At 39.7% G+C, this 27,960-nt stretch overlaps 2 protein-coding genes and 1 long non-coding RNA gene across 3 annotated transcripts in view; 2 read left to right on the top strand and 1 right to left on the bottom strand.

Annotated features, from left to right (window-relative positions):
• The first annotated feature begins 17 nt into the window (after window positions 1-17).
• Window positions 18-24,991, top strand: RTN4IP1 (reticulon 4 interacting protein 1). The gene is made up of 9 exons (XM_061366754.1): window positions 18-429; window positions 2,389-2,540; window positions 3,423-3,491; window positions 3,725-3,849; window positions 9,023-9,071; window positions 10,608-10,744; window positions 12,896-13,079; window positions 14,445-14,537; window positions 24,858-24,991. The coding sequence occupies exons 1-9, from the start codon at window positions 165-167 to the stop codon at window positions 24,972-24,974; spliced, it is 1,191 nt and encodes a 396-aa protein (XP_061222738.1). The 5' UTR covers window positions 18-164; the 3' UTR covers window positions 24,975-24,991.
• LOC133219503 (uncharacterized) lies at window positions 5,290-6,999 on the top strand. The gene is made up of 2 exons (XR_009727460.1): window positions 5,290-5,975; window positions 6,609-6,999. It is a non-coding gene; the product is annotated as an uncharacterized LOC133219503 (long non-coding RNA).
• Window positions 24,856-27,960, bottom strand: part of CRYBG1 (crystallin beta-gamma domain containing 1) — a 99,503-nt gene continuing 96,398 nt past the window's right edge. Inside the window, exon 23 of the mRNA XM_061366755.1 lies at window positions 24,856-27,853. Within this exon, the coding sequence (XP_061222739.1) occupies window positions 27,765-27,853 (89 nt within the window). The 3' untranslated portion in view covers window positions 24,856-27,764. The remainder of the gene's footprint in view (window positions 27,854-27,960) is intronic.

The following is a 27,960-nucleotide window of genomic DNA, read 5'->3' as shown; positions in this document are numbered from 1 at the left end:
GAAGCCAGCCACCGATTGGCAGCGGGTGCCGCCGCGAAGAGAGTAGGAAGGAGGGCAGGCCGTGCCTAGCCTCCAGGGGTGAACGCGGAGGCGAGTGGGGAGTTCAGCAACCCAGCTCGATCTCTTGGGGCTCTGGCTACGCGGTCCGGCCCGGCTCCCCAGCCATGTTATCGTGGGGAGCAGCGAACGGGTGGGCTCTGCGCGGGGCGGCGCGGGCGGGCGTGCAGCGGCGGCCGCCACCCTTCCGCGGGCTCCGCTCCTCTCCGCGGACGCGGTCTGCCATGCCCTCCTGGGTCATAGACCGGTACGGCCGCAACGACGTGCTGCGCTTCACCAGGAACATGGTATTCCCCATCATACACTTCCCGAACGAGGTCATCATTAAGGTTCACGCTGCGAGCCTGAACCCCATCGACCTTAGCATGAGAAGTAAGTGCCGAGCCTGGGTGGTCTGGCCGGGCTGGCGCGATGGCAGAGATTGCGTTTGGACTGCGGCTTCTATATGGTCCCCCGGCTGCCAAAATCGGCCAGGTGTTGTGACCAGCCTGTCCCGGTGGGCCCCTGTCTCTGTAGTGCCTCAAAGCAAGTGTTTCCCTGACTCCTGTGTGAAACCGCCTGTTTATCGTGAACCCCTTTGAAGTTCCTAGGGGTGAACGGTACAAAAAGCCATTGCATTTCTGAAGACAGGAGCATGTATGTTGCAGGGGCAAGCATTTAATCTGAGTGACTGATGTTTTCTGTACACTTGCAGCTTGCAATTCAGCTAGTAGCATGGCTATGGTGAGATTTCCTGGCCTTCTCCCCTGTTACCACCGTGTGAGTGGTGGTACTCTTGACCAAGAGACTAGCCTTTCCATGGACTCCTAACAGGGTGCTGGATTTTCCTGTCTCTTCGAGGTAAATCGAGCTGAATGTCAGAATTGCCACGAAGTTGGCACAGGTGACCAAATCAGAGTCACAGAATGGTTTGGGTTGGAAAAGACATAAAAGGTCATCTGGTTTCAACCAGCTTGCCAAGGGCAGAGACACCTCCCACTAGACCAGGTTGCTGAAAGCAACGTCCAGTGTGGCCTTGGAACACTTCAAGGGATCTGAACCATATTCATTGTGATGCCCTTGCTTCCTGTGTTGATACCTGGGTAGCTGCTGTCATTTTGCCCAGGAAATCTGTATCTTTCACTGACCAACTCTTGGTATTGGATGCATTTAACCAGATTTCCCCCTCAGTTTCAAGGTTTGAAACACAAGAAGTAAGTTGTGGTAGCAGAAGACCTTATATTTCACATTGATGAGTGATCTTGCATATCAAATCAGATTCAGTAGCAAATTCAAAGAAACCTGCAGGAAGCCTGCCAACAGAGCTGTAATTTGCGTTTGGGCCACTAATAAACTAATTTTTAAAAATCTTTGTATATAGTTGTGGGTTTGGTTATGGGACATGTGCTGGAGATTCCTGTTGAATGACTTACTGGAACTGCTGGGCTACCAGTGGTATTTAGTCTGTGTTTGGGAGAAGCTACATTTTCATTCTGCTTTCAAGGTGCTTACTTTTGTGTCTGTTTCTTTAAAGTATTAAAACATATCCTAGCATAATAGGGCACCTAGACAGACTTGTCTTGGACAGACTTGTCCAAACACTTGAAAGGGCATACATGCCAGAATGCAGACTTTTTTTTAGGCTGAGCAGTTATTAGATGGATAATTCTGAGAGCAGCATTTAGCTGTTGCTTACTGAATGGAAGTTCAGGTTACTCACCTTAGGGGATGTGCCTTAATATCTTTTACAATAATGTTCGTATTGATTTTTACAGTACTTTATTTGAAAAGAAAAATGAGGTAGGTTAGATATAAGGAAGAGGTTCTTTACTGTTAGGGTGGTGAGGCACTGGAATGGGTTTCCCAAGGAAGTTGTGAATGCTTCATCCCTGGCGGTGTTCAAGGCCAGGTTGGACAGAGCCTTGGATGACATGGTTTAGTGTGAGGTGTCCGTGCCCAATGCAGGGGGGTCGGAACTAGGTGATCTTAAGGTCTTTTTCAGCCCTAACCATTATATGATTCTATGAAATGGGAAGTTTGGAGATCATTTGGATTTGTAGCTACACAGTGGTGTTGGAAAATGGAACATTTCCAGTGGACTTATTAGAATTTCTGACAGTGTTATCACATGCTAAATATTCTTACAATGGAGAGCTATTTCCTGGACAAATAAGCAGAATGAGATTTGCTTTTTATTTGTAAGTTCTATAAAAGTATAAAATGTTGCAGATTTTTTCCATGCTAAATATGTATGAGGCTCATCAGGTACTGACAGCACTTTCTAATTGGAATTGTTCAGTTAATAAATGAAAACTCAGTACAGTATGTCATGGTTGATTTCATGTGTTGCAGGTGGTTATGGTGCAACTGCATTAAATATGAAGCGGGATCCCCTGAAACTCAAAAGCGAGGACACTGAATTTCCACTGACACTTGGTCGAGATGTCTCAGGTGTTATTATGGAATGTGGACTGGCTGTATCTTATTTCAAACCTGGAGATGAGGTGATACCACTGATCTCTATTTTTTCCTAAATTGTATAGTTAAAATGTACTATGAGATGTTCACCTTTAATTTTCCTCTTGAGAAAATTCTTTGGTTTTTTGTTCTTTTAATGTTGTTGCACTCTGAATGAGGCCTATCTAGCAGTAAATTCCTAAATGCCTTCTTCCCTACTTTTTTTTTTCTCTGAAAAACATGGGTCTTTCCAAGACTTCCTTCTTCAAGTTAATTTCCCTTCTGGTTTTGTTGTTTTTTTTGTTGGGTTTTTTTTTTTGGTCTATTTCATTGGTAGCAAGAAAGGAATTTATTTGTGCACACTCGTGGTGCTTCCTCAGTTTTGACTGAAGATAGAATTATAACAGGATGCAGGAAGGGATTAATTTCTGTGATTTTTTTCATAAGTTACTTAGGATAGGAGCTCTGGCATAAACCAAGCAGCACTTTCTGAGGCCCCCCCAGAAGTACTGATATCGTTTGCTTTCACCATCAGCAGTTGCTTTCCCATCTTACCAGTTTTAGTATAGTAATTTCTGATTATACACACACACACACACATGCACACCTTGCCTACCCCACCCCCTACCCCATCCCCTCCAATATGGGCTTTCCTGGCATGGAAATAGTTTGGGGGGTTTGAAAAATTGTGTCTTATACACAGTATGATAAAATTTGTTCGCATACCTCTACAGTCTTTCATTTGGTCAGTCTTGTAATGGTTTTTTATATTTGTGTAGAGTAAGCTAAAACTGGTTTCTGATAAGCAATAGTGAGGACATTCTGCAAATTGGGAAAAAAAAAATTTCTTCAATGAAGAAAACTTACCTGTAGGTACAATCATGTGCAAAGTCCACAAAACCTGATAGCTGTTTTCTGTTTGGTTTTAGGTGTGGGCAGCAATTCCCCCCTGGAAACAGGGCACACTGTCAGAGTTTGTGGTTGCTAATGGAAATGAGGTAAACGTTCAAAAATGTGGCTAATGGCAAAAAAACAATGTTGTAAAGACTGGCATTTTTTTTCATCAGTGTCTAAGTAAGTGTTTATTTCTTAGTTCTTGGCTTGGTTTAGATCCCAGCTAGTTACAAAGATATGTGGAATACAAAATCTGCAAGTCAGTAAAGCTTATTTAAATATTTCATTGTCACGTAGGATCTGCTGTGTGACTTACATATGATTGATTTTATTCCAGGTGTCTTTTAAGCCAAAGTGTCTCAGTCATATAGAAGCTGCCTCCTTACCATATGTAGGTCTCACAGCGTGGTCTGCTGTTAACCAGGTTGGAGGACTGAACCAAAGTAATTGTGGTGGGAAAAGGTGAGTAGATAGTTCTGGTGCTAAAACTTTGTGGTTCATTTTTATACCAATTAGCTGCTTCTAAGACATATCCAACAATGAAGAAGACTGTTACACCATGACGTTCACAAAGCCCAGCTGGCTGAAGATGTTAGCTTCAATCTACACAACTGCTGAGGGAGATGTCTTTTAGAGGGAGACTCGGATGAGGACCCTAACTGAAGTGTACCTAGTCACTTGCTGCTTGTTTCCTCTATATAGTGACTACATAGAGGTAGTTCAATGCATATCTAATGTATAGAAAATTTAAGAGTGGTATCTCTAGGAATTTATAGGGACTTTGCCTTTCTGCCTGCTAGGACAGCTACCAAATGCAGTATTTTCTCAGAGTTATTTTGGCAACTCACGAAACGCCCTCTCAACCACAGAGGTGTGGTTCACTCAGTTCCTGCATGTGTGGGCCATTTGGAGAAGGCTGGTTTTCCAGCTTTTCAGAAAGAAATGAGCAGGTGACTGGGTCTTGTTTGAGCTGTAGGCCAGAACTTTAATGAGGTCAGGAATGCAGAAGAGGAAAACGTGAAAGATAAGCAGCCAAATCAAACAGAAAAATGGGCTTTGTTTATCAGTCTCTGATCAGACATTAGCAGATGGAGGACAGAAGACAAAAAATGCATTGAATGATTGGAGCAGGTACCGTTTTCTCCTGACAATTGAAATTTGTGATTTGTTTGGCCTTTGGATGTTTATGTAAAGAGAGAGCAAAATGTTCAGAATGGAAAGAAGGGCAAAAGTAAAAATACCAGACTCGGGGAAAAAAAAAGTCATTGAAATTACTTTGTTGCAACAAAAATTTAGGTCATGAGTAATCACTGGGCAGTAGGAGTCTAGATGCCTGACCTCTTATCTTGGGTCTTTACTTGTAATGCAATACATTATAAAGGACACTAGATTTACTGAAATTCTTCTCCTGCATCTTTAGAAGATAATAGATTGAGTAGTTGTATGTCACGGTAAATTTCATCATGAAAGGATCAGATGATTGTTCTGAAGATAAACAATGCTTTGAGAAAATGAAATCGCAAAATTTAAAGCAATTTCAAAGGACATCATTGAAATTAACTTCCAGCTAGTGACAAAATTCTGGTTATGTTGCATTCCATTTTATTCTTCAGTATTTAGACTTCTTTTTTTTAATCTTAACTTTCACATGTAAATAGAATTAACCTGAAGATATATTGGTAGGCTAGCCTTGTTTAAAGTATCTTTCTAATCTTCAGGTAAGTGTTTAGACAGTTAAAAGTGAAATTCAAGCTGCATTATATAGTGTCTTTATATTTAATACTTACTTTTATGTTCCCAGTATTTAATTTCTCTGTCAGCAAAAAGCATTTTAATGTACATAAAAATTATGTTTCCCATCTAGTCATCTTGAATTGTAAAAACAGCAGAGAATGACTTTTTTTCCTGAAAAATATATTGTAGGAAAATATATAAAATTAATTTAAAGGCCTGTGCAAAAGTACATTCCATGAACTTTATATTACTCTCTCAAGACAATAATTTCAAAAGACAAGAATTTACCTTAATTTCTCGAAATAATTTAACATGTTTGGCAAGAAGGACCTATATATGTCATTTTACCTTGGTCTTTTTGTTTCCTGTAGGTTTATGTAAATAGCTATGTACGTGTGTATGTATACACACAACAGTGTATCTTACTTTGAAAGAGCAGTTCTATTCCTTGATAAAAGCTACTTCACTGGTACTTTATTGCAGTGTTAAGACATCTTAGAGCAAGATTTTTCTATTGGTGTGTATTGTTTTCTTTGCCTGTTTAAGGTGCAAGGGTTGGCTAACCAGAAATACTTGCTCATAGTCCAGCATGTTGATCTGTCAGGAGTATCTGCTGCATCTGCACACACTTTCACAGATTTCATTTTTACAAGTTACCTGAAGCGTGCTCACAGTGTTTGTGCTATCTCTTGCTTCACTATGACCCTGTTGTTTCTCCGTAACTTCTATCCACGACCACTGTAATTTATGTCAATATTCTTGCACAAGCTAAAAGTGAATGTTCTTGTTATCCAAAATGTTCTGAATGACTCCGCTGTTTTGAAGTTCTCTGGATAATACCTGGAGACCTTCTGGTACGCGCCAGTGTCCTGTTTCAGTAGAAAGGTGATATGTTTGTTCAAAACCAGTGTGAAGTATCTTGCTTGCTGTATTCAGAAAAAGAACGATAAAAACAAACCTGACAATTTGGGAAATTCTTTTAAACATTTACATTAATATTAAGTAAAGGCTTTTATATAAATGCAGTGCTACTATTTTCTGCGGTTTAAGTATGCTGGGCAGAGATGCTGGATTCTGTTGCTGTAAGTTATTAAATGTACACTCCTGGTTTATATTTTTTCAGTGAAAATTTGAATGATACCCCGAGAAAATATTCTTTTCGGAGTCTGTATTATTTCATCATTTTATCTGTTGAGAAGTACAAAGCGAGTGAGGTTGCAAAACTTCTTGATAGAGTAAATGCTTCTTGGTACAGGAATAAATCTCTTAGGGATTTTATTGGCATAATCAAATAAAATTTAGGTTTATATACATATATAAAATTGAAATATTCAAAAAAATATAGTACATTGGTGTATATCTGAGTTGCTGAAAATTTCTAGTTGTTTATAATCTGGAGAAAATGTTGATCTGTACACCTACTCCCCACCTCCTGTCTTCTGCGGGGACACACACAGCTGAAACAGGTCCTGGCTCTCTGATTTGAGTTCCTGACCATACCATAATGCCAAGTGGTGCCCAAGGAGGAGATCTAAGCTCCTATGGTATGCTCATCTGGAGAGATCTGCTGACTCTCTGACCATTTGAACTACTAAAGCCTTATATAGGGCTTGGTGAATACTGGCTTGAATTATGTGGCTTTTTCAGAAGGGAGTAAAGCCTGGAGTATGAACATTTGTTTTGTTCTTTTGAGAGAATAGGTTCTCTTGGACCTCTATTCAGGTCAAATAATTTGTTAGTTAGTTCCTTGTGCACATGTTTATATATTGGTTTATTCCTGAGCTCACGAACAGGTAGTTTCTCTGGTATGTTTTCTTCTGGCTGTATTTTCCTGAGGCAATACAAACAAAACTGTGCCTGCTTTGGCACTTTCCACCATCTGTGTTCCTTTGTTACCCTCCTAACAGGTCCTGCACCTTCAAATGCTTCCCCACTTCCTTGTGTTCTGCCAAACAACGTGTCTTGCTGTCCTTGGTGCTGTATAAATGCTGAGTGGTTGAGCTGTGGCACATGGACATCCTGTGCAGATGTAGTTGGTCTCTGAAGCAGGGAGTTTCTTGAAGTCACAGTGTAAGGAGAAAGCTTTAATAATTTGAAGGTCTGGTAGAAAATAGCCCACGTAACATAGGAACAAACCACACCTGAAATCATGAAGAACCTCAAGGACTTTTACTGAACTGGAAAACAAAACAAAACAAAAACGAACAAACAAAAACAAACAAAAAAAACAAGCCAAGTAGCTCCCCAAAACTGAAAACATTCCCTGAATTCTTGAGTCAGATGTCCATTTTAAAAGGACTTCTTTCTCCAAAATTTGTAGTTCAAAAAATGCGCTTTAAGCAGGGAGTAAAATTGGAAAGGCAGTTTGATAAGTTTGGTTTGTTTTTTTTTTTTTTTTTGTAAGGATTTTATTGTGACTGTCTTTTGTGAGGATAAAGATGGGCTTAACCTAGTATCTTGAGTGTAACATCCCTGAGCCTTTTCAAGTGTAATAAAATCTAAATGTGAATGTTGCTTCAGGCGTCTGTTGTTGGAAGCATGGTTCTGAGGATAAGTACATTTTGGCAGATTTAAAAGCTTGCAGGCATTGTGGTTTCGTATTCTTTATCTGAATTTTGCAGCTTGGATCAGTGAAATAGGAGGGAATGGAATCTGATCAGTTACAAAAAAGGAAGCATTTTAAAATGGATGATGTGACCAAAGCCAAGTCTCTTAGGTTACTTCAATGAATTTTTGTAAACTGAGACTCCAGATTGTATAGTACAATTTTGCACTGTAAAAAGCAATTTCCTTCAACATCCAGCACAGTGAGATTTAAGACAGGAACATCACCAGCTTCCAAAGGTACTGAATTTTTCTGGCAAACAGAAGCCTTGAGAAACATGATGTTCCCTAATCCTATGCCAAGACTTCATCTTGGATCTTCCTTTGTCCTAGAATTAGCAAATGGGTCCAGAGTCCAAACACTGTTTCTAGCTTCGGCACTAAGTCTTCCTTACACTTTGTGAAGCTTAATTATTTAATTAAAAATTTCTGGATGAAATTTCTGAACATTAATTTCTGAACATAGTTTCTGAAATTAGGCTGCCAGCAGTAAGGTTCTCACACAACTGAGCTTGCATTCATTTTCATGAAATTTAAGGTAGTGTGCTCAGTTAATGAACTCCCACTTGCTAATAATTTGGTAATACACCCCTAATCCTCATCATGTGCCAGTTTTCACTAGAAAAATTCTACTGTCTTTTTTACTGAAGAAAAAGGCAGATAATTTAATAGAACTTAGATTTGTTTATGGCAAGGCTACTTCACTGTATTTTTGGGGTTTTAGATGAATAGTATGCTATATGGAAAACTATGTTCTCTATAATCTGAAGTTCCCAATCTCCCTACAATGTAATACTAAACTACTTTTTCTTTAGATAATGCCAATTTTTATAAAATGTTGATCAATCATTTTTATTTTCTTTTAATTCTTTCTTTTTTTTTTTTTTTTTAACTTTAGGAAATACAAGAGTGGAGTCTGTGAGAATGAAAGACTCTTAACTGATTTTGTCCCAAACTAAGAAATTATGTTCGGGAAAGTAAGGATAGGACAGGGTTTTTGGGTGATAAATGTTACTGCCTGACAGCTCCACTGCCTGGATTTAGTGGAAGGTACATCTGAGGAAGTCTCATTGGCTGTGCTGAGATAATGCTCTGGGCACATGAAACATGTAGTGAATAATGTTAAGTCACATTATTCACCATCTGAAGAGTTAACCACTAAGTAACACTGAATAACAAATACAGTCTTCTGGTTAAAATAATCTGATGTCAGAGATGTGTAAGAAGCATTAGAATACATTGTTACAATAGAGTTTATTTAAAAAACTATTTAATATATTTTAATTTTCTCTTACAGAGTATTAATATTAGGAGCTTCAGGAGGAGTTGGTACATTTGCTGTACAGGTAATATAAACCAGCATGCCCAGGGTGCATCTTCAAACTATTCAATATTAACGAACAAAATGAACAGAAGGCAACCGAGGAAAGGAATAGTGAAATTGCAAGCCAGTGCAGTCGATCTGTCTGATCGATCTGATTGGTCTGATTGATATTTCCAGAAGTGAAATATTTTCAGATTTATTTGCTTTTCATGTTACATTGTATTGGTTTAGAATAGGGAGCAGGGACTTTCAAAGAAAGGAGTTGTGAGTATCGTTGTGTGTTGGAGTAGGTCGTGAAAGATCGCATTTCACAGTTTGGGTGCAGGAAATCTCTTAATTGGTGTAACCTGAAATAGGTGGCCTGTTTTCGTTATCTTTCAGTCAGCTCTGCTCCATAATAGGAAAGAACTTGGTGTACAAGTAGAAAAATTGATTGAGAATGTATCATCTACCATGACTTTTTCAGATGCTCAAACAATATGAGAGGCACCAGGCTTTTATGTGCAGTGTATGTAAAGCACGGTGGCTTAGATGAACCTTCCCTCACTGTCTTTGTTCTGCTGCCCTTCTGTCTATCTTCATTCTGGTAGCTCTAAACTTTGGAGAGTCAATATGCGCTTTTATTGATACATGAATTGTGGAACATCCTCTTTTCATGCTCTTCTTTGATTTGGGGATTTTGTTTCTAATCGGTGTTGTATCATGCTGAAACATCTTTCTCTTGAGAATATGAAAAAAAATACTGAAATTTGGTGATGACATCACTGTGTTCCATGTTACTAGACCATAAACATATTGTTTTTCAAAAGGTTTACATGAGAACAGTGGTATGCTATGACTGATTCATGATAAATAAGGTGGTTAAATTAGATCAGTATGAAAGGCCTACCAGCCACTGACTAGTTGCAGTTTCTACCTGATTAATTCTGAGTAAACTATGTTCATTAATCCCGAGTAAATGTAAAAACGATTACTGTGAGTGGAAAATGAGGTTACAAAACTAGAAAAATCCTTTATTTTCCTACCGCCTTTGGAGTAGAAAATAATCTGATATCATCCCTGTGGTAAATCAGATGACTTACTTCTTTGTCTCATTATTAATATTTAAGTTATTTACAGTGAGGTAGATGTATTAAATAATGAATAGGTAGGAATATAAAATAATTTAAAATATTTACAAATATTTAGGGGTTGATCCGACAGTTTTTTAGATTGGTAACTTGGACAGTACTTCTTGGTATGTATTTAGCTGTCAGATTCAGATGGCAAACTGGTATTTTATTTGAAGCCTTACTTATTCTGTGACCTGATATCTCTACGTGGCATTAAAAACCACACTCCTTCCTCCACACCAACTTCTCACTCCCCAAAACCTCCTTAAATACTGATAAATTCTTACCACTCTTTGTCTGTGGGATGTGTGACAAATTATGCTGTGTTGGAACACAGTCCCCCTACTAAAGGTGATCATTTATTATATAATGATTTTTTAAAGTTGTTCTCAATGTTTCACTACATCTTAAACTTTGGACTTACTATTTTATATGCTTGTTTTCAGCTAGTGAAGGCCTGGGGTGCTCACGTGACAGCAGTTTGTTCTCATGATGCCAGCACACTGGTGAAAAAACTCGGAGCAGATGATGTGATTGATTACAAATCTGGAAATCTGGAAGAGCAGCTTAAAACGTTACCCTTGTACGTGTTCGTGTTGCTTAATACTGAGATGAAGGAGTTGGCGATTAGACCTGCCTTTTGATTGCTTGACTCCAGTCAGTCAGAGCTCCCTCTTTTTCTGTTGTTCTTCACTGGGGTTTTTTTTGTTTTGGTTGTTGAGGGTTGGTTTTTTTTTTCACAATTTCTAAAGCATTACTTTGTAAAGCAAATTCATCCCACCCCTTTTTGAATGCAGTTTGCCAAGTGAGTATCCCAAGCACAGATTTCATTGTAAGACTAAGCCAGTTAATTGGGCTTGTGGAGGCAAGCTCACTTTCACATGCCTCTGTTCAATGACTGTGAACAGTTTTGTCAGGATCTTGGAGCATTTATAAAGAATAAGTGAAATGAATAAATGAAAGTAAGTCTCAGAAATCCTGTGTGAGGTTAGTAAATTGCAACCTTCCCTCTCCTAGAGGGAAGAACTATGTCATTAAGCAGTTAAGTGACTTGCCTGAGGGTCTTTAACCACTGTGCAACTCAACTGGGAGTAATTTCTCTTCTGTAACATTGGGTACAGCTGCCTCTGATAAACAATCACACTTATCTTGTCACAGCAGTTATGTTTAAAGTAGTTTCGGGGGTTTTCTCTAGAACTGAAGTATTTTTTGCTTTTGTAGTCTTTCCATTTGTTTAAATTTAGCGTCTTGTGACTTGTATTTAAATATGGTGTTTACACTGCTCTTTTTAGCTATATTGAGTTAACTTTCTGGGGGGGAAGTAGAAGTTGTTCAATCTATGAAAGAATCTTACTGATAACTGCTAAGAAATCATGTGCCCTATAGCTGATTGTCAGCAGGATTGAGGTCCACTGTAAGGGCACTGTCTCTCTCTGTATGGGCAGGACCTACAGCTACACAGTTTGCAAGCAGTGCTAAATTTGCCTTTGTGCAGTTTAATATCTTAAATACTGAACACCCATTCTAGCAAATGACCCTTTTAGGAGGTATCAACAGCAGTTTTATGGTATGGTTAAGCTTATCAGTCAGGTATACTGAGAGGGATGTTCCTACTTCCCTTTTCAGTTGTACTGACTCTTCAGACCCCGTAGTCAGCTAGTTTTTCCTGGAGCATTAGTTCTCATTATTTTAATATCTCTTGACAGCTAACAATTAGGTTGGCTAAACTTTAACATGAAATTACATCCTTGGAAGACAGGCAGGTAAACTGTCTTCCCAGAGATAAGAACTTCTTAATTTACATCATTTTTTTTTCCCTTTTACTTGTAAGTTCCTTAGATGTATGTGTAAATATCTTTTGCAGTTTGGAGATTGCGGGAAATTTACGGATGAAAATGAGAATGAGCTGTGCATCTAATAGTATAGGTGTATAGCTCCCTGTTGGCCTATTCAGCCTTTACAGGCTCACATGCCTGGGAAAGTGAGAGGAAGGCTGAAACTGTGCCTTGCTGCCAGAGGCTGCATATACCCATTCCATGGGGGGAAGGTTTTAGACTCATTGGATTGTTAGGTTCTACGTCAGATAGGTAGATGGTTAGAAAAGAGCTGCCAGTAGAGGTAAAATGCCCCCAGAATTAATCAGGAGGTCAAGAAAGACTTTTGGAAGTGAAGCTGAGGACTGTGTCGCTGAAAAGATGTGAGGAGGTAAGGGTTAGTAATTCTTTTATGTATCTTTGACCACTGGAATTGACTTTCCCTTGAGAACAGCATGTACAGGAGATGTTCCTAGTCAGGGCATGAGTCCAGACTAGTTTTTACATTCACATACCATATTGTTCAATGCTAGGACCAGACCTCAGGACTGTTGTAGTAGTCTCAGTGGGAGGGAGATATTGCTCTAAGCTTTAAGCAAGTAGAGAATGTAGTTGTGCATGTAAGAGTCTGCTTTTTGGAGTCTAAGTGAGGTTTAAGTTCTCTGAATAGCTTGTGTCTGCTATGCAGTGACTGGGCAATAACCTGTAAATATGATTCGCATTGTACAGTAAATAAAGCTGGGATTTAGCTGAAGTCAGGGGACTTTCTTGCCACTGTCTTGCAAGCAGATTATTTTATTTCATTGCACTGACACATTAAAATGTAAACTATAGCAAATTTCTGATATGAATTAGCTTAATTATGATGAAGTTATTTTTCCCATATTGTGATTTTAAACCTGTTCTTTACATTTCTGCAGATTTGATTTCATCCTAGATAATGTTGGTGGGTCCACTGAGAAGTGGGCTCTAGATCTCCTGAAGAAATGGTCAGGAGCAACATACGTTACCTTAGTAACACCTTTCCTGATCAATATGGACAGACTTGGAGTGGCTGATGGCATGTTACAAACGGGATTCACTGTTGGTTCCAAAACTGTAAAGGTATCTTACATATTTAATCTTATGTAGTACTCTAGTGGCTTCCTTTGTGGCTTGGATGCTAGTCATGTGGTTCTTCTAGAAGCATCTGTCGTATTTTCCTCATATATCATTAAGTAGACTTCAGATGCATTTCTATTCTTTCCTTCTTTCTTGAACTGAAAAAAAAAAGATGTGTTGGGGTGGTAGTGATTGATGTATGTGGTAGTTTGGGGTGCTTTGAAGTTTTGATTCCTTATTGTGCTATTTCACTGTGGCCTTTTCCATATGGCCTCCCTAGTGAGTCCTGCTGACAGCTAGTGTTTCATAGTAAACAGAGCAAATCCCTGCCTCATTGTACTGTGGGTAATTTTGCTACTTGCTTTAGGCAGTTCAGGCTTTCTCTCAAAACATTTTTCCATGACTGGTTCTCTTCATCCTATTCCAGCACCAGAGAGTAATAAAAGTGGTTGAGAGTGGCTAGAAGGCCTTTCATCTCTTTCATGTTCATGTGTCTGGATGGTGATACTGATTTTTTTTGTTTTTCGTAAGTGGATCTTAAAACATTCTGCCAGTGGCCAGATCAGTGAGGCTTCTTAGAACTTTTCTCTTTCTTCTCTCAACATGCGTACTTGCTCTCCAAATGAATGCATTTCAAGCAGTTGCTATGGTATTCCTGTGATGCCATGGTTGAATGAGATTCTAAGTCCTGCACAAGTACTTTCAAAGGCAGGCTCAAAAACAAAATGAGAAGGCTGGAAAGAAATCATAGATAATGTAATATTTCTCAGTGTGTATGTTTCCGTTGTGGGGAGCATTGCATGCCATGTATTAAAAATCATCTCTCTTTGGCAGATGATGGCTGATGGCTCTTGTTCCTATAGCGACTTACTCAGAGGAGTTGCTCTTGACTTGTGCTTGTGAGATCTTCCCAAAATACTTTTCATGTGAGCTGCCATATGTCATTGGATGGTGATGACTTTGGCAGATGTGATGGTGGAAAGTTTAATTACTGACACTGAGGTGTAAGGTTCTGAATGTCACATTGCTGGGTTTCTTTCACCCCCTTTGTGAAAGTGTATAAAAATATAGCACCATTTCTCTCTTACATAACAAACAATGTTTTTACTAGCTACAGAGACATGGTGGTTGTTTTTCTCAACTAGCTGACCTGTGCAATTGAACATTCACCCTGATCCTATTGTGGTAATCCAACATCCCTGTCTGTACATTTAATCCACATGCTTAGGTGTCATTTTTTTCAGATGCTAGCATATAATTTCCATGTCTTTTCCTTAAGTTACTTCTCTAGATCTCCTGTTATCTGTTTCAGTTCCCATTTCAGTTTTCTTTCATAATTTTTTAACATACTTGTGATTCTTCTTGCAGCATCTCTTAAAAGGAGTCCATTATCGGTGGGCATTTTTTATGGCAAGTGGCCCAAATTTGGATGAAATTGCAGAACTAGTTGATTCTGGAAAGGTATGTTTGTAATGGTTATTTGAGTATTTGTGCTGCTTTGTCTGAAAAATGCTGTAGTTCATAATTACAGTCACAGTGAAGAAAACTAGTTAAGAATTTACTTGCTGCAGTTTCTAACTTCGGAATTTGCATGGAATTTAGGAGTTCATAATCCTTAAAACTCTTCTGTTTTCTCCCTCTCCACCATATCTGATTTTAAAAACACAAAGCTTACTAAGTTGTGAGGAAAAAGTGCCCAATGATTGTTTATTTTTCCCAGTCATTTAGAATGAACTCTGGTGTTGAAAATGGTATGTTTTAAGAGGCCTCATTTGGTTCACTTAATCAGAATGAATATGACTGTGCGTATCTGCGTACACAAAATTGCTTAGCCTAGGTGATTGGCAGTCTGGCTTATAATGTGCACAGAAGTAGAATATTCAGGTTATTGAAGATCTTAGACAATCTGCATTGGCAGAGTTTTGACAAGAATTTTGTGTTTCATTATTTCAGTGCTTCAGAGTATAATGTTTGTGCTAATTCAGCACAGTGACTTAGAGTATCATGAGCATTTGTAAGATTTTGGGGCATCTTTTAGTGGACTTGTGGGAAAGGTATGAAGTGGAAGATGGACTACTTTTTTTCTGATCATTTCAGGTTTATTGTTACCAAATGCATGTGAAGAGTGAGCAGTTGATTGCCTGTTTATTGGACTGTGTGGTTCTGCAGGTCCTGGCAACATCCTCATGTTGCCAAAATTCTGCGAGTAGAGAATATGGGCAACTGTTGTTAATATCTTTATGTGGTACCTAAGCAGAAGAAGGAGAAGAATCTGCCATGATTTGGTAATTCTGGTACATGAATTGTCAGACCATCTTGTGCTCAAAATCTGTGCATATTAGTAAAATCTAGGTACATCAGTGAGCATTGATCTCCTTTTCTGCTATGCATTATGTTCCAGAGTGTTGAGATGAGAATGAATTGCTGTCATACTTAAGGCCTGATTGCTTCTATTTGCCACCTCAGTGCTGGTGATCAGAATAAAAACCTTGTGAATTCAGCCACTCCTGTTTCTCTGTCATGAGCAGTGTGCTGCTGACACAACCAGTGGAAAGTCTGTGTATTGTAAAAAGTTAACTACTCACAAATAGAGGCTGCAGCAGTAAATAAGCTGTGGTGGAGTTTGTCTCTGGCTACAGCTTTGCACCACTCCGCGGTATGTCCAGTGCCTTAGGCGTTATCCCATTATCAAGAAAGATCCTAGAGGATGCTACTCACCGTGTGATTGCATACAATCACACTACTGAATTGTAATTGGTCTAAGAAATAGAAATGCCCTTGTCTTTGTTCTTACCGTTTGTCCTGATTTTTAACCAGCCACAACTTGTTTTGTGTTCCTGCCTTATTTTGTGCTCCTACCTTGTATGCAAAACAAATACAGAATATACCCATGAAAGTCTCTTGGGAAACACCTGTTTATGCAATCGAGATAGGGCTTAATCCCTGTTCTCTGCCCGATAATCTGGACAGGTGAATTGTAATGCCATTTAAAATGTACGCCATACATGTATGAATGTCCTAATGTACTTTTTGGTGTAAGATGATAGTGAGGACAAAGATGTTTGCTTGGTCTTTTATTCTCCATGCAAAACCAGGTCATAGTGCCAGACTGTTTATCTGCATAGTCATTATTCTAGCAGCCTTTTACTCTGTTTCGTAAAATGTTGCAAAAACCCGTGCTATTGTATTTTGTAAGACCCATATATGTTCCATTTAGATAGATGTTAGTAAGACTGTGACCTTTATTGTCTAGAAACAAGTGCTCTCTGAAATGGACAGATCATCCATTCAGAAGAGTAGGTGCTTGGAAGAAATGCAGGAGAGAATTACTGGAGGAATCATCCCATCATTTCTCGTAACTAAGTGAAAATAAGTGGGAATAAATGAGGAAAAAATGAGAGTTAAAAAACCCCACAAAGCAATAAAGTGTAGCAAGACGACTTGAAGCCAGTAAAGTGAGTTCATGTAGTTGAACATCCTTGTTTTGATTGAATACAGTTTTGACTAACACAGCTGTAGTTTTAAATTTCAGCGAATCGTCTTTTCTGCTACAGACATCTAAATTTTGAGATTGTGTGAAGAGGAGAGCAATTGCAGAACTCGTGAAAATGAGAGGCTTTTTTTCAGAAAAGTATAAATTGTGAAGGGGGATTTAAATGAAGGAAATTAAAATGAGATGGTGGTTTAAAGAGGTAATGTTACAGTAAGTGAAGCTTTGAAGAGAATATCCCTGAAGCTGTTACAGATCATACTGATTTGACAGTGTTCTTTCTTTTAGTCCTTTTTCACCAATACAGATTTTTAGTTCTGATGAGTTCATCATCTTCCTTTGTGAAAGCAAAGGGATTCTCAGTCTTTCAGTGGATAAATAATAAGCAGAAAGGGCATTTTGTTTAAAGATTTGGTTTTTGCAGATGAGGTTTGTAGCAAGAAATAGAGATTTGAGAAATGTCAGGTACGAGGAGAAATTCTTTTAACATCCCTTTTTAATGGTGAGGAGAAGGAGAGGATTTGATGAGCTGGTAATGCAAGGAAGGAGAGTAATTCTCCCTTTTGTAATTTACCTGCACATCAGCTCAATTCTGGAGATTGTAAAACCATTTTCAGTTTATGAGCTGTTTTCTCTGCCTTGCAGCTAGACCTCTTGCAAAGAGGCTATTGTGGGACTGAGGGGCTGGGAGGGTGCTGCAACAGTAGTGGGCACGGAGAAAAACACGTATTTCCTTGTCAGATTTTAGAGATACTGGCTACTTTTTAAGCTGCTGGGAAGTCCCTGTTGTGGAATGAACTCTGCCAGTTAATTATGAGCCAGTAAGGACTGGCTTAACATGGGCCTGACCAAATGAATTGATAAAGCACATGTCAGAAGCTGGGGATCTCTTTCCATGGCGGAATGTTCCTGGTGAATTAAAAGGTTCTCATCTAAAGACATCTGGAATCAATCAAGCCTTTAGTTCAGGACACAGATCTGCTGGCACAGCATTTGCTGAACCATCATCACTGGTCTCTGCTGCCAGCATTGTCACTAAAAGGCTTGCTAGGAATAAGTTTGATGTATTTGTGGTCAGTGTTGTGAATTTAACATTGACAGCCTTTGGTTTTGCTGCTTGCTTAACTTTTTCCTTCTCTCTGAGGACGCATGGTTTAGTACTTGGTGAAAATATACCAAATGTGTGTAACTACGTAAGTTTGTAGAAAGCCTCTGCAAAGTTTGAGTACTTACTTTGCCTTTTATAAAGCCTGATGCAGGAAAGCAGGCTCAAAAGACTCCTTAGTGTTGTAAGAGGAACAACTGAGTATGTTGTATGTTCCTGGTGGACCAAGGTAGAATGTGGTTCAATGTGGAGCCCTAGAGAAATTTGAAATTTCCATTTAAATTCAGTGTCATTTAAATGCAGTGCAGAGATGTGTGTGTGTGTGTGTGTTCAGTATTTCTGGTGGCTTAATGCTCTTCAGAGTTGTATTGAATGGGCTGATGAGTGAAAGCTGATTTTGCAGAAGGAAGACTAAAGAACAAGTAGAGTTTCTGATTATGACATGAATAGATCATACTCTGTGTTGTTTGCTTTCTAGATCAATGTTACATCACAGGCATACATAAGAAAAACTATTGCATGCTTATATTAATGTAATCTGTGTCTAGTATTGATTACACATTTTGCTGAAGACATTAGATGCTTTGGACTTTGCACCTGCTGTTGTGGTTTGGAGGACAGGATGCTGACTGCTCTCTGGCCCTGCTGCTGTCTTCCTGTGCAATGCTGTACAAATCACATAATCTTTTGCTACCATAATATTTCTGTCTACTAATGAGGGCTAGTGCCCTTTTTCCATCTTTGGTAATTTGCTCTGAGATGCCCTGTGGAATTGTTTTGTGTTGCTAGTCTTTACTGTTGAGGAAATATGTAACATGGATACAACCATCCACTTTGACATTACCTTGGGTAGTGCCTCCTTCACTTTCCCTGTCTAAGAAAGGACACTAGCATTGCAGGTCTGTAATTAAATGTCTGCATTGATTAGAGATCGGTCCTTCTCCACAGCTCTCCTCTTCAGTCACTCACATTTATTCTGACAACTGTCTTGCAAAGCTTGCATTTTTTTCTCTCTCTCTTTTTCTTTTTCTTCCTTCCTTCCTTCCTTCCTTCCTTCCTTCCTTCCTTCCTTCCTTCCTTCCTTCCTTCCTTCCTTCCTTCCTTCCTTCCCTCCCTCCCTCCCTCCCTCCCTCCCTCCCTCCCTCCCTCCCTGCCTCCCTGCCTCCCTCCCTCCCTCCCTCCCTCCCTCCCTCCCTCCCTCCCTCCCTCCCTCCCTCCCTCCCTCCCTCCCTCCCTCCCTCCCTCCCTCCCTCCCTCCCTCCCTCCCTTCCTTCCTTCCTTCCTTCCTTTTTTTCTTTCTTTCTTTTTTTCTTTCTTTGTCTTTCTTTCTTTCTTTGTCTTTCTTTCTTTCTTTCTTTCTTTCTTTTTTTCCTTTTCTTTTTTCTCTTTTCCCTTTTTCCTTTCCCTTTTCCTATTTCTTTTTCTTTTTTTATTATTTATTTTTATTTTTCTTTCTCTTTCTTTTTCTCTTTCTTTTTCTGTCTAGTTTTGTGTTTTCTTGTTGCTTCTTGTGGCTTCTGCTTGCCAGTTTGGTTGGCTGGTCCCCAGAGATGTTGATCAAGGAGAGGTTGCAAAAAGCTGTTCAGTTCTTTCTCTTCCAAAAGTCCCTTCTCTTCTCTGCATTTTGTCATGACCACCAAAAAAACCCCACTGTGATTTTCATTAAAACACATCTGTTCCTATTCCTTCAGAACATGGGAGCTTGCTCGTGTTCTTCATGAGGGTGCTGTGTGATTACATCATAAAATGTCTGTGAAGAAGACTAATGGAAATTTTGCATTCTGTGGGGAGCTAGGGTTTAGATATGTAAATTCACATAAACCACAGTGAAGTCTGGGAAAAAAATCACCATATACCAGATATTTAATCAAATGTGCTGCTTTAGCCGCATGTAATTGCATATTCTATAGAAGGTCAGACCCAGTGTTCTGAGCTCTAGTCCCCTGATGTAGGAGGGAATTACGTCCAGGACAGTGGTGAAATGTGAGGTCTTGTCTGTTGTGAGTTTAATTTGCTGAGATCTGGAGAGATGCAGATCATGCAGGACTATTCTTCTAATACATACACTGTGTAACGCATAGTATATATAATATATATAATAACCTATGCTTTCATATATAAAGATGTATACTCTCATATATATATATGTAACTGTACTAAAATTTGATGTTATATGATAGCATTGCCCCAGATGGCTTTAGTTACCAGCGTAAGTATCAGGACAACTACCATGAATTTGAGTGCTAGGGGATTCCAGAAGTGAGAGTTGTTCTTTCCTTTAGTTAATAGTTCTTCAGCATGGTTCAGTAGGTAACTAAACCCAGGGTCTTCCTCATTTCTACTGATTTAAGCTTAGGCTAGGCTGGCACACACTACAATTCTGGACTTGTTCCCGTTTCTGACTGCTCTTGATTATGTTCTGTAGAAGCTGTTCTGCCACAGCCAATGAACTAGATTCTTTTTTAATGCCTTTTCTACATTCAGAACCATACCCTGATAGTCTGCTTAACTGGGATTTATCTTCTAGTATTTTAATAATTGTTGATGATACTTGTGAGTCCCTGTGGGCTGCTGGTAGAGGCTGGATATGAAAGAAGGTACCTTGGCTTGAAAAAGTCAATACAGTTGTGGGTAAGATGACTGTGGGAGTAGACCCCAGGACACATGCTTTCCGTTCCTGTGTCTGAACCACTGCACCACCATTCTTCTTACAGGTGTGTGAGACTGGATCATTGGCTCATTTTTACTTCTGTTAGGCATTTGGGAGAGAGATTATCATGTACTTGATATCCTTTAATGTGTTCTTGGATGAAAGTACGTAAGCTAATAAAAACCATAGTACTGTATAGCTGAAAAGCTGCCCACAACACATGACCAGAGGTAGCTGTTCCAGAAGGTGAGAATTTCTAATCTTTGTCTTCAGTGAGGTTTGGCCCTAGAACCTAATACTGGCAAGCAGTATGAAGCTCAGCATAGATTTAAGGTGAAGGAAGAATGAAGAAAGGGGTGGAATTAAGACCCAGAGAACATGGAACTTGAGTACAGCTGAGGAAGAGATGCTCAGTTGAGGAGATGTTAGAAACAGCAGTGTCCCAAACCAGCCTTTTCTCCATGAGATGACAGTAAAGTACTGAACAGGTAACTAAATGTTTAGTTACAGGACAGGGACTGTTCTCTGTAATGATTTCTTTTTAAGTCTCTTGTTGACATTGAAGGGAGACTTACTGAAGGCCTTAGGAGAGTATCAAGCTGTGCTTTTGTGTTCCTATACCACATTTGAGCAAGGTGGCAATTTCTGGAGGAAGACAGCCTTTATCCTTTTAACTCAGCTAGTCAAAACGGCAAGTGGGTCTTTCCATTAGGGCAAGCCCTCAAGAGGATTTCGATGTCTGGTGGAGCACATCTCAGCTCGTGTTCTGTAAATACACTAATATCTTTTCCGATGTGTGTGCACAAGTATACGATTTACCAAGACAGGAGGAGGCTGTGTGTGCTGGGAGGCAGCAGCAATGAGGGAGGTGTTCTGCAAAGCAAGGCTGCCCTGCTGTTTTGACAGGGACATCCTTTACAAACCTGGGGGAGAGCCAATGCACTGTCATTGCCCTTGGAGTGGGGACGTTTTGTCTGCTCTCAACTAGCCTTGTTCTGAAGGCCTCAGGCTCGGTCTGTCTCTGCCGAGATTTCAAGGCTTTAGCTCTCCCTCCAGCGGCAGGAAGCAGCTTCATACTGCAGCAGCTTGTGCTGTAATAACGCTGATCAAAGTCGTCTTCATTCCCTTTATGTTTCATAGCTTGTCCCTCCTGAAAAATTCAAACTGTCCTTGCTACCACAGAAGTGGGGCCCTGAAAGGGTGGGCTTGAATTTGGCGTTAGGAGGAGTGTGTTTCTGCTGACCAGTCAGCTCCTGCCTGTGCCTGTTCACTGCCTGCTGCATTCAGAGCTGGGTTGACCGGGATGCCACTTCTGTGCTGTGTGTAGGATAGCCTTAATCAGCATCAGCAATTACTCTTTTTATTTTTTCCAAACACATGAGTTTATTTCAGGAGACCTGAGATTCATTTCTATACTGTGCCCTGCATCGGAGAGAATGAAGAGGAAGAAAGTACCTTTCAGGCCCAATCTGTTTTCAGATAAGCATTTCAGTGTGGCTGTGTGTAATCCTTTCTCTCACAGACTTTAGTTTAATCCCTTTTCTCTGAACAAATAGGTGTCCTCTGGCAAGGAACTGATGCGTGGCTGTAAATAGGCAGTGTTTTTATTATCCAGTTAATCTCCATTTATTATCACACATTCAGCAACAGCAGACGTTCCCCTACTTATTTGTCTGTTCACAGGAAGAAATTTTATCTTAGTCAGTGGATTATGGTAAAGGCTGAGTGAATCACTGTGCTGCAACATGGTCAGCCCTTTCAGGGCTATTCAGACAATGCAACTGGCCAGCCAGCCAGATAAAATGTTTAATGCTCTGGATTGTCAGGATCATCAATTTAGTATTCATGTCTCTATAGCACTGCCTAAAGCCAGCGTTTAAATGGAGCTAGAAATTACATCAGTGTAGCAGATGGGCTTTGAGTGAGTGCAATACACATGGTGTTTTGCACTGTGAGGTTGAGTTTAGGGTTCCTCTGAACCCCTGTGTCACTGCTTTTCAAATGTGATGGTTTGAACTTCACCTAATAGGCTGAGGACATAACATACCCTGTTCTGTCAGGGTTACAAGCTGCAGCCTACAGTGAGTGCAGGTGCCAGAACACTGAAGTGTCTTGTTAATTTTTTCTCACTTGCTGCGCATCTGAAATTAACTCCTGCCTCTTTCCCTGTAATTCTCTGTATTCACATCCCTTGTGCTGCTTCAATGCTTTCTTCCCCAAGTACTTTTCCCCTCTTCCTGACCTCCTGCCCTGTGAGGGTCATTTGTGCCCACACTCCAGCAGGTGAATGTCTGTATAGTTTTGTTTCTTAACTGAAGCACAGCTTTGTGTGTAACTGCCATTAACAGTAAGTACTTGTGCAAGTGCTGCACTTGTGCTTGGCTCAACAAGGTTACTGAATTGTGTTTTTTTTGCCAAACTCCTGCTTTGAAAGCAAGGGTTGCTCTTCCACCAAAGTCTACTGATCAGCAGCACGTTCCTTTTGCTGATAGTCACATCGGCTGCAGTTTACTCAGGTACTCAGTCTACCCAAAGCCATTGTCTGAGTGGTTTTGCTGCTCTAGGTCCACGTCCCTGACCTTGTGGATACCCAAGATGACATTTTTGTTCTGTGCTGGATGCTGACCAAACATGATTTTGTTTTGATGATTCATGCCCCACATTTCATCCCCAGTTGAGCAGCAGAAAGTGTTACTATCTTTGTGCCTTCTTTGCTGTGTTATTATTACCTTTGCTTGAGGTTTGTCTACAGCCATTGTCCTGGCAGAACAAAGGGAAAAAAGGACCCGGCCTTGTACCATGCAGCATGACAGATTTGAGGCACTTAGTGAATGTGTTTGCACAGCTGCTCTCATGATTTGGCTGCTAATTCTGACTTTAGGGGGGTTCACTCATTCCTACTTTTCTGGCATAAAAAGCTTCACATTACTGCTAAGCTTGCCTTGAGAAAATAAAGAAGAAAATCTAGTAAGATTAGGCTATACTGCAATGTAATAGGGTAGATTATTGATGTCTTTGATTACTGTTATCATATAAGCAAACCCAGTATTTATTTTAGTGCAATGAATGGACTTAAAGGCACAGCGTATGAATAGTTGGGAAAAGGATCTACATGAGTATGGACAATGCATTTGTTGTGATGTTGGGGAGGGTGCAAGGTGGCCAGTGCTGCTGTTTGGAAGAAGTGCATATGAAAACCTTCCCTTGGTAGTGCTGTACATTTGCCTTCTAAACAGCATGTCTGAATACATACATACCCCTTGTCTTCTGGTAAAAGTAAGCAAGCCTTTTGAAAAATGGCCCTGTTCTCATGCTGACAAATTGTTTGTGTCTTTATTGTTGTTGTATTCTTTTTTGTATTTAGTGAGATGCATGCCTTACCAGGAGAGGGCAGTTACCAGTTTTAGAGTATTCAACAAGACAGCGTGTATGCTAGCTGCGAGGAAAAAGCGTGAAGATACCTTTTTCACTCAAGTAGCAAGGATATTTTTGTGTTATAGCAAATGGGCTGTTTGGATCTTTGTTGCTTCAGATCTTCATCGCTGCAAGAGCTAGCTGTAGACTCATCCACTATTACTGTTTTCCTCTTGTAAGAGGATTAGGATCAGTTCATCAGTGCAAAAACATGGGGCTGGTGTTAGGGGAGTCCAAGGTAAGAGACTAATTTCAGGATAGGTAGGATCTTTGGGAGGAGGAACTTTTGTACACAGATCCTATTTTAGCCTTTGGAAGGCTGACTCAGAACTGGACTGAGAGACTAGAAAAAGCTTCTTCCCTTGGATGAGCAGTGACAAAGTATTTGGAAGCAGCTGGTATTTCTTCTGCCTCATTAATACTTGAGACAAGGAATAGGTTAATTTCACCTTCATTATTAGAAATGAGTCTAAAGCAGTCCAGAAGGCTACTCTACAAAATTAATGCCAGAATAGCAGTTGATGTAAGCTGGACTTAATGATGTATGCCTGCTGGAATACACAGTGGCTGGGTTTTCAAGTGTGTATCTAAATGATTCAACAACAAATGTTTGTGGAATATTTTTTGTACTTCACTGTGGCCAAGTCCTTTACGGGCACTGAGGCATGTACTGATGCAGACAGGCACTAGATTCATAGGTATCTTTGAAACAGCTGACCTTTTAAAAATTTGTGGGTTTACCAAGAAAACCAGTGGAGACATACAAGAAAAAAAAGATCTTTTCCTCAATTTCTCATAGTGGACAACAGAAAGCTGTACCACACTGTCAGCTTTTAAAGGGGCTTAGAGCCTTGACTGGTGACCCTATAGTTAAGAGTACCAGTTGAGGGCTCCAAATTGTACAAGTAGACATGTTTCAAAACTTGGGAAAAGAGCAGCAGAAAGCCTTGTGCATGCAGAAGGACCCCTGAAAAAAAGGTAGAAGCCAGTGACTACATCATTTAGCAACTTCTGCCCTAAACATTATAAAGTAAAGTAACTTCCCCCTTTCTTCATATAGTTTTAAAATGTGAAGGTGATACATTGTGGCTAATGTAATGACATTTTTTCTTTATTCTACAGATTCAGCCAGTTATTGATGAAGTCTTCTCTTTTTCTGAAGTTCCAAAGGCCTTTCAGAAATTGGAAGGAGGACATGCACGTGGAAAAACAGTGATCAATGTAATTAGTAAAAAATAAAGTATCTCTAATCATTATTCTCCCTGCAGTCAGTCCTTTACTGGTAAATTGTTGCCCTTGAACATGTACTGGTACACAGCAGCTGTTTCTTCTTTAAAAGCTCGCATAGGTTGCATAATTAAAAAAAAAAAAAAAGAAAAAAGAAATCTTTTAGAAAAGCCTCTCTGATTCCTTCATGCTCTGCTTTTGGTAACTCTTAATGTCCCATACGTGTTTTTACATGTAAGCCATGTCAATAATGTAGTTGTGACTTCTGCAGAATACCCCTCCCTCTTGGAATAAGAGGAACAGCCAGAAGCATTTTCTGTTGGTAGATCATGGAGCTTTTATTTTCCAGATGTTTTAGCTAAGTCCCAAAATTGTGAGGCGTACTTGTATGTAACTGTCCAAATGCAACTTGTGCTGTCCTTTTTCCCCTGGCCTTTCCTAGTTCTGTTCAACTTTATTAATACATATTATTACTCAGTCTAGTTCATTCTCAGAACCTGTAAACTTTCCCTGTAGTAACTGGTCACACTGCTACCTCAAGCCTGGCACTTTAATCTTGATATGGCAAATTTCTCATGGCAAAACTAATCTGAGTAGAAGCATAGAACAAAATCCATCTGCAACTAACTGATAATTGTTCTAATTGCCTATCTTCTGGCACAGAGTCAGCTGACTACAGTGTTTACGCAGGTAGGGTAGACATGATTTTGTCAGTAATCAGGAGACCCTGTTTCTGCCATGGCCCCTGTCACTGCTGCTGGGGGTGAAGTGCTTGAGGGTGTATGTGTCTGCTGCTCTGTTTTTAAACTTACATTTTGCAGAGATGGGCTACAGAGTGACTTGCCCTGCAATTATGCAGGCAGATCAAAGGAAAGTGGTAACCTCTTAATTAGAGCTGCACATATACTGTGGTGCAGCTATGGTGGTGGAAAAAACATGTCATACAGTGCTTCCACCAGGGGAAAGCAACAGCAGCCATGAGAACTGTGGTTCCATGTACAAATGCACTGAACACACGCTTTTACAAGAGAAGCATCTATTCCTCAGAGCCTGCAGCCATTCTACACCATGTATTCACTCCTCATTTGGGGTCACAGATGAATTACGGGCAAAGAAGGATATAAGACAGAAGCAAAACTAACCATAAAATGTCAGCTTTCTACCTTTAAAAATAATTTCAATTAAAAGTTACCTAACTAAATTTATTTGTAAAATGCTATATTATATATAGCAAGAGCACATCAATATGACAAAGTACCACTGTTTGGAACCAATAACAATGCATTTTCTATGAAGAACTAAAAGCAGCACGTTTCAGAGCAACAAAACTTAAGTACATCTGTACAAAAGGAGGAAAATTAGTAAGGCACTTCCTCTAGAGTGGTAACAATAAAAGCACCAGTATCCTTTGAGGCAATACAATAGTAATGAAAACGTTGATTTTAAACAGACTTACAATTCAAGACAAAGGCCTGGATGCTCCTGGGAGCAGCTTGTAATAACACTGGTCTAAGCCAGAACAAAAACACAGCAGCATAGTACAAGACTTTGTATTTTACCTTTTTGCCAACATTATTAAGGAAAACAAAGAAAACCAGATTAAGAGCAGGGCAACAGAAGAACCTTCTGAAGTCATCAGACTTACTTGTCACAAGCTCTTTACCAAACCAGTAATGCTTACTCTGAACAGGCACAGCCCTTGTGACTGGGCATGTATCCAGGCTTGGCTATGCCACTTACTAGAGCAGTCTGACGCATCTGCTCAGCAGCAACTGGGAGCCAGCAGCCCACCATGGATGTTGTTCTCCAACATTACCAGAAATACTGGGGAGTCCAGCTTTCTCTACAGTAAGCCCAGCGGGCAGTGGCTGAAAAACCGGGCAATTACAGTGCTTAGGTACTGTTGCAGTCACCTTTAGTGGTACTTTCCCTAAGAATTCTTGTTTTCAATATGATTTTGGAGTTCAGGGAGATTATAATTATTGGAACTGTTTTAAAAGGTAAAAATCTGACTTAGCAAAGAAGTAAAATACCTGTAACTCAAAAAGTTAGGCAGCCTAGAAAACGGGCAAGTTCTTCACATTCTGATGCATCCTTTAGCCAGCCCTCTCTTTTTCTAACAAAGATCTACTAATTTATATCATCTCTACATGAGAAAATCTAGTTCTTTTGTAATTTAGGACTTAGCTCTATTAGCATTCTAACTATATATGAAGCCACATGTTAAAAATTCTTTAGATGTGCTGTCCCCTAGCAGTCTTCAAACTTCCAGTAAATGTTTGTTCCAGTCAAACAAATATATTAATTTCCAGTAGTGAATATTTCGCTATACTACAGGCCCATAGGTCCAAGTTGCTATACCCATATACACACTGCACTCCTGCCCTTTATAAAATAAGCTTTATTTAGTTTTTAGCTCTGCTCTCAGTTAAAAACAAAAACCCTCTTGAAAAATAATTTAAAGTTATGCTTATTGACTATTCTGGATTAACTACTCACTGACATAACTGTCACTCCAGGGAGTTTCCCTCACCTTTAGTTATTCCACTCTAGCCCAAGGCACACTACCATTCTCTCTCTCCTATTGACTGGAAAAAAGAATAAAAGGGTTGAGAAATACTCCAGGTTTTCTGGGGATAATAATCTTAGATAGAGAGGTGAAACCATTCTGTTGCTTGTTCTTTTTAAAATTGGGAAGAAAAGACAAAACTCTTGTTGATCCCATATCCTTCAGAGATGGCAGTGCCAATTCTAGCATCTGGAACAGCAGCCAATTAAAATGTCATCTTTGCTTGTTTGAGTTTATACAACCAATGGTTCCCAACACTGTGTTAGCTTTTCTTCATTGACTGTGTTGACAACAACATGGTCATGGTCATACTGTGCGCCTCCTGTAAAGAAAGATTTCAGAGGGTAGATTAGCTTTGAAATAAGAGACATGTACTCTAGGTTTCAGGGCAATTCTAGTAAGTGCCAGTGTAGACAGTTTCCCTTCTCC

Source organism: Neopsephotus bourkii, unplaced genomic scaffold (assembly GCF_033783945.1).
Source record: "Neopsephotus bourkii isolate Nb327-2 ecotype Australia unplaced genomic scaffold, CSIRO-AGI_Nbou_v1 NB_1358, whole genome shotgun sequence".
In the NCBI taxonomy this organism is placed as follows: domain Eukaryota; kingdom Metazoa; phylum Chordata; class Aves; order Psittaciformes; family Psittacidae; genus Neopsephotus; species Neopsephotus bourkii.
The sequence above is the reverse complement of the archived record's forward strand: the minus strand, read 5'-3'. Positions and strand labels throughout refer to the sequence as shown.

Bases quoted from the DNA above. Each gene is read 5' to 3' on its own strand.
- RTN4IP1 (XM_061366754.1), top strand. From the start codon at position 165: ATGTTATCGTGGGGAGCAGCGAACGGGTGGGCTCTGCGCGGGGCGGCG. The intron at 430-2,388 runs GTAAGTGCCGAG...CATGTGTTGCAG, and splicing joins CATCGACCTTAGCATGAGAA to GTGGTTATGGTGCAACTGCA. The intron at 2,541-3,422 runs GTGATACCACTG...GTTTGGTTTTAG, and splicing joins ATTTCAAACCTGGAGATGAG to GTGTGGGCAGCAATTCCCCC.